The sequence below is a fragment of the Callospermophilus lateralis genome, unplaced genomic scaffold (assembly GCF_048772815.1).
Source record: "Callospermophilus lateralis isolate mCalLat2 unplaced genomic scaffold, mCalLat2.hap1 Scaffold_6843, whole genome shotgun sequence".
Classification (NCBI taxonomy): domain Eukaryota; kingdom Metazoa; phylum Chordata; class Mammalia; order Rodentia; family Sciuridae; genus Callospermophilus; species Callospermophilus lateralis.
Genome location: NW_027515027.1, coordinates 30017 through 36513, shown reverse-complemented (window position 1 = coordinate 36513; position 6497 = coordinate 30017). Strand labels below are relative to the sequence as shown.

At 66.6% G+C, this 6497-nt stretch overlaps 1 protein-coding gene across 1 annotated transcript; it reads left to right on the top strand.

The window, feature by feature from the left end:
• The first annotated feature begins 612 nt into the window (after positions 1–612).
• On the top strand, positions 613–1653 carry P2ry8 (P2Y receptor family member 8). The gene has a single exon (XM_077108426.1). It carries the CDS (start codon positions 613–615, stop codon positions 1651–1653), a length of 1041 nt encoding a protein of 346 aa, XP_076964541.1.
• Positions 1654–6497: the final 4844 nt, after the last annotated feature.

Sequence of the window (6497 nt, the reverse complement as noted above, 5' to 3'; positions counted from 1 at the left end):
GCATGTTCTCCGTGACATTAGAACGCACTGGGACACGTCCTCCGTAAATGGATTGTCACTTCTCCTCCTTCTGGTTGGACGTGATGTAGAATCACCCGGGTCCCGTGGTCATATATGCACCCGGGGTCCCCATGTCCCATTCATTCTACTGTCCTTCCTACCCCCTCCCCCTCCCCTCCCTTCAGTCCCCTCTGCCTAGCCCACCATACCTCTATTTGTCCCCTAGCCCCCCCCTTACTGTGAGTTAGCATCCGTGTATCAGGGACAACGTTTGTCCTCGGTCTTTTTGGGGACTTGCTTAGCTGGCTGGGCTTGGTGTCTCCCAACTCCATCCCTTTACCAGCCAACGCCATCATTTCATTCCTCTTCCTGGCTGAGTAGTATTCCACGACGTACACGTACCACATTTTCTTTACCCATTCACCGGCTGAAGGGCACCGAGGTGGCTCCCTGGGGACGGGGCTCCCCTGTCCCTGGGCCCCTGTGGGGCGCGCCCTGACCCTTTCTGCGTCCCTCCCCTTGCAGGCCCGCGAGGATGAGCGCGCGTCCGCGGCGGCGGTGATGGGGCCGGTGGACATGAACGTGAGCGGCCCGGACAACGCGACGCTGCAGATGCTGCGGAACCCGGCCATCGCCGTGGCGCTGCCCGTGGTCTACTCGCTGGTGGTGCTGGTCAGCATCCCGGGCAACCTCTTCTCGCTGTGGGTGCTGTGCCGCCACATCGGGCCCAAGTCGCCGTCGGTCATCTTCATGATCAACCTGAGCGTCACGGACCTGATGCTGGCCAGCGTGCTGCCCTTCCAGATCTACTACCACTGCAACGGCCACCACTGGGTCTTCGGCGAGGTCCTCTGCAACGTGGTCACCGTGGCCTTCTACGCCAACATGTACTGCAGCATCCTGACCATGACCTGCATCAGCGTCGAGCGCTTCCTGGGCGTCGTCCACCCGCTCAGCTCCGCGCGCTGGCGCCGCCGCCGCTACGCGCTGGCCGCCTGCGCGGGCACCTGGGCGCTGCTGCTGGCCGCGCTCTTCCCGCTGGCGCGCACCGACCTCACCTACGAGGTGGACGCGCTGGGCATCGTCACGTGCTTCGACGTGCTCAAGTGGACCATGCTGCCCAGCGTGGCCATGTGGGCCCTGTTCCTCTTCACCATCTTCGTGCTCCTCTTCCTCATCCCCTTCGTGGTCACCGTGGCCTGCTACACGGCCACCATCACCAAGCTGCTGCGCGCGGCCGACGGCGGCCCGGACCAGGGCCAGCGGCGGCGCGCCGTGTGCCTGGCCGCCGTGGTGCTGCTGGCCTTCGTCACCTGCTTCGCGCCCAACAACTTCGTGCTGCTGGTCCACATGGTCAGCCGGCTCTTCTTCGGCCGCAGCTACTACCACGTGTACAAGCTGACCCTCTGCCTCAGCTGCCTCAACAACTGCCTGGACCCCTTCGTCTACTACTTCGCCTCCCGCGAGTTCCAGCTGCGCCTGCGCCACTACCTGGGCTACGGCCGCCTGCCCAGCGACAGCCTGGACACCACGCGCAGGGACAGCCTCTTCTCCGCCAGGACGCTCTCGGCGCGCTCCATGTCCGCCGGCCCCGCCGACGCGCTGCAGGGCACCGGCCGGCCCGGCCTCAAGAGGCAGGAGAGCGTCTTCTGAGCCCGCGAGTGACCTTTGCAGGAGGCCCAGCGCGGACACGCACCCCCCACGGCCACCCTGGAGGTGGGCAGAGACCACCGGCTCCTTAGGCGAAGCCACCAGGGGTCCCCAGGCCGCGGTGCCATCCAGCCTTGCTGTTTCCTGCTCACGGAATCTCACCACAGCGGTAGTGGACACTGCGATGACCGTTGGTCTGCAGGTGCGGAGGACGCCCGAGGACAGCTGGCCCTTGAAGGGTGTTCTGGGTTGGCCAAGGGGCTGCCCAGCCTGTCCCCAGCTGGAGACGAGCGTTCAGCCAGCTCAGCGTCCCCTCCCCCCGACTCTGCAGGCCGACACCTCCTTGGGGACATTGGGGAGGTGACCTTGGTCTGCAACCCCGGGGTCCCCTCCCTGCACCGGGTCCCTCCAGCCGCTGCACGCCCGCTGCCATCTGGGCGGGTTTCGTGTGTGGTCACCCCGGCCACAGTGGCGGTGCCGGCAGAGGGACCAGGTGACCCTGAGGAGCTACTGGGATCCTTGGGGATGACGTCCCCACACCCACCCACACCCCTCCCCCGCGGGCACCCGGCTGCACCCCGCATGACGTTTGGGGACCAGGCGCCAGTGAATAGCGTCCTCCCCGATTCAGGTCTGCGGGGACCTGGTGTGGACACAGGGTCTCTGCAGAGGTCATTAGTGGAGGGTCCTGAGATGGGCTCCTCCTGGGTCAGGGGGCCCTCGTGCAATGGCCGTGTCCTCCCAAGAGACAGAGGAGGGGACACAGACCCAGAGGAGGAGCCCCGTGGAGACGGAGGCAGGGACTGCAGTGAGGGGCCACCAGCCCAGGGCCAGCTGGAGCCCAGGAGCTGGAGAGGCAGGAGGAGCCCCCTGGAGCCCTGGAGGGGGCTAGCCGGGGACCCGGGTCCAGCCTCCGTCCCCCAGGGACACATCAGCCCCTTGGACACCGAAGGTCCCCAAAGCCACATCCCTGACAGGCCACCATCTCCATCCTGTGACAGACCCCGCTCCTCCCGGGGATGATCCCGTGGGTCCCAGAGCGTGGGCCCACCGCGGTGTTTCCTGGCTGTCCCCGAGCAGCACCTAGAAAGTGACACTGAGCCAGACACGTCGAGGGTGGAAACCCTGAGCCAGCAAAATGGTCCCTGCGCGGACTGTGGGCGCCTCGGAGGCAAAGAAAACAAAAAAAATCTACGAAAAACCTCAAACCGCCAGCTCAGAGCCGAGCCCAGGCGCCTCACGTCCTGCGTCCTGCGGAGAATTCGAGACCCGGTGACATCAGCAAGTCTCTGCAGCTTGCGTCCCTCCCCTGGAGCACACCGGACCTGCAGCCCCCGCGGAGAGAGGGACAGGGCAGACCCAGCTTTTCTCTGGGCGCTCGGGGCTGCCGACCCCCCCCCTTGGCCCAGCCTAGGAGCCACGTCCAGGTCCCCCGATGTGACTGAGGCTCTGGAGTCTGCGACTCCGGCCCCCTGAGCCGTGCTCCGTGACGTGTGTGTGCCCCACGGCCCGAGCTCCAGGGTCCACGTGGCTCTGTGTTGAGCCTTTTAATCCTACTGACGCGCTGTGTGTGTTTTCTGGATTCTCGTCCCCTGGGTCCCCGTGCCGGAGGCTCGGACACCCCAGAGGATAGAGGGGTGTCCACTGCTGCAGAGACTCGGTCCCCGCCACTCTGTCACGTGCATCCAAGATGGACCAGGACCGCCTCTCGGGCAGGAATCAGGACAGGGGACACCGAGGAGGGCCACCCACTGTGTCCTGGAGGCCGCCAAGACCCTCCGCCATTTTGGATTTTCTCTGGAGAAATGGGAAGACTTCTCTCCCGGGGACGAGGACAAAGGTCCAAGCCACCGGGCTCTCCTCCTCCTCCTCCGCATCCGTGGACTTGGGGGTCGGGCACTTGGAGTGGCCGGGATGCCCCAGTCAGGATTCCAAGGCATGCACCTGTCCACCCGTCACCTGTCCACCTGCCCATCCATCCAGGTATCCATCTATGCAGGTACCCACCCGCCCACCCATCCATCCACCTGTCCACCCGTCCATCCACCCACCCGTCCACACAGTCTGTCCAGGGGGCTCTCACACCCTGGGTGGGGCTGCTCCTGGCTCCTGGTGTGTGGGGCCCAGAGAGGGCGCTCCAGCTCCTGCAGCGCACAGCACAGCCCACCCCAGAGGCCCCCCAGGGCAGAGACTGAGAAGCCCAGTCTAACTCGGGAGTGGTCCCCTGTGGACAGACGGTGCCCAGCCCACCCTTTCCAACCCTCTGGAGCTGGGGACGGCCCCCGAGCCCCACAGCGCCCGCGGCAGCTGTGTCCCGGTGGCCATCCTCAGGCGGGTTGTTGAGAGCTCAGGTGACGGGTCACCCTCTGGACCTGTTCCTGGGGACCGTGCGCCCCCTGGCGGGCTCCCTGAGCCAGCGCCCTGACCCTGCAGGCAGATCTCACCTCCCTGAGTGCCCGCCGGTGGCCCTGCGGTCACTGAGGTTCCCACCCCGTGCCCCACAACAGGAATCCTCCTGAAGCTTTGCAAATGCAGATGCGCTGGCCCTCATCTCCAGCCTCCCCTCCCTGGCGGCTGGGACCCACCTGTCTGTCCCCCACCTCCCGTTCCCTTCAGGGGGCTGGAAAGGACAGAATCCCCTTCCACTGGACGGCAGGACTGTCTTGTGCATTTCAGCCACAACAGAGGGCCCGGAATGACCCCTGCACCAATGACCAATAGTTGAGGGGATGGAAGGGTAGCTGTCCTGCGTGTCCTGATGACCGAGTGCACATGTGCGTGCCCGGATGGAGGCACTGCCCGGTACCCCGTGAATACGCACGGAGAGTCCACGGCAGGAGTCCGGGCCCCTCCGGGTGGGTTTTCAGGAAGGTGGACTTCAGGACTGGCTGGCTCAAGGAAACTCAGCCACAGGAAGGACGACTGGACGGGGAACTCAGGTGGGTCTCCTCCCTCAAAGCCAGGAGAGTGCACTGCTCTGGTGGCCTCCCCAGAGATACGCCCACCCTAAAGCCACAATTATGTTCCAGCTGTCTATCTTTTTACATGTTGAATATTAAACACCACGGTTGTTTGTTTGTTTGTTTTTTCCTCCTCTTTATATATTCGGCTCCTTTCTGGCTTCTCTCAGGGGTTTGCAGTCTCGTACGGTTTTGCGCATTTTGCTAGATCCACTCCTGGGTTCGCGGCGCTTCATTAATTCGGGTTGGAAATCCTTCCCGCCACCCGCGGCCTGCACTGCGCAGGCCCCGCCTCCGCCGAGCATGATTGGCATTCGCTCTCCTCGGGCGCCACCTGCCGGCCGCTAGAGGGCTCTCCTTGTCAGAGGCAGGACGCTGGGGTGACTGTGCCCAGGCAGGTCGGAGGTCCCCAAGTGCCCCGCAGGGACCTTCATCCCCACACCTGCCTCCTTAACCCTAACCCTAACCCCCCGCGCGCCCATGCGGACCCCCATCTCCACCCACCCGTCCCCAGCGTTCCTCCGAACCCTACCCATGGCCCCACTGTCCCTTCAAAAGCTCCATTTGAAGGCTGCCCATTGCGCTCCGTCGCGCTGGCCAGACCTCTCCCATCTCCACGTGTGCCACCGGGGGCCACCTGCACCGCACCACCTTGCACTCACCCTCCACGCCCGTGCTCCCCGGGGTGGCCAGCGGGACCCCACCGGATCCTGGTGCCGTGCGCCCTTCTGCGCCTCGCCCACCGCTCATGGTGTCCCCCACCGTGCGCCCCCCACATTCCCAGGACCCCGCAGCGCCTGCAGCACGAACCCCCCTCTCCAAGCCTCGCACTGCGCCCGCAGGGTCCAGTCTCCACAGTGCCCCCCACGCCCACGGGGCCCCCCAACCTCCGCCCTCCAGGGCGCCCCACATTCCTAGGCTGCCCACCGCGCTCCAGGGGTCCCTCCCATTTCCACGTGCCCGACCACGGCCCGCAGGGTGCCCCCTTTGCCCACGCGCCTGTGGGGGCTGCCCATTCTGCACGAGCCCCGCTGCGCCCGCGGGGTCTCCCCAGTCCCGGTGGCACCGACAGGGTCTCCCCCGTGCCCACAGCCCTCAGGGATCCCGCAGGGCTCCCCGGACACCACGTGGCCACCCCGCGCTTGGGGGCCCTCCCATCTCCGAGCCCTCCACTGCCCCTCGGGGCCCCCCATCTCCACGGTCCCCAGGGTGACACGGAAGCCGCGCCACCTCCACCCCCGACGGCTTCTGCGGGGACCCCCTGGGCCGCCGTCCAGGGTGTTGGCGGGACCCCGCCTCCACACCGTCCCTACAGGATCCCCGACCCTACGCCCGCACAGCGCCCCCAAAGGTCCCCTAGGCTCCTGCCCCCACCGCGCCTGCGTGGCCCCGGGGTCCATGCCCCGTGCACTGTCCCCAGCGGGCGCCTAGCTTCCGGAGCCCAGGGCCCGGCCAGCTGCGCGCGCGGCCGGGGCGGGGCTTCGCTGTGCCGGGAACCCGGCCGGAGGCTGCAGCGGCGAGGCGTGGCGGGGCGTGGCTTCGTCTCTGTCAGGGGCGGGGCCTGGGTGGTCTGTTGTCAAGGGCGACGAGTAGGCGGGGCGCGGCTTCTGGTCTAGCAGGGACGGGGCCAGAGCGCTCGGTTGCCGGGGCGAGGAGTAGCAGGGGCGTGGCCTCGTCCCTGACAGGGGCGGGACCTGGGTGGTCCGTTGTCAAGGGCGATAAGTAGGCGGGGCGCGGCTTCTGGTCTAGCAGGGGCGGGGCCAGAGCGCGGGTTTGCGGGGGGGGGGGCGAGGAGTAGCAGGGGCGTGGCTTCGCCTCTGACAGGGGCGGGGCCAGGCCACTCTGTTGATAGGGAGGAGGCGGAGTCCTGACGTGCCTTCCTCTGAC

Coding starts and splice junctions, on each gene's coding strand:
- P2ry8 (XM_077108426.1), top strand. CDS start 613: ATGCTGCGGAACCCGGCCATCGCCGTGGCGCTGCCCGTGGTCTACTCG.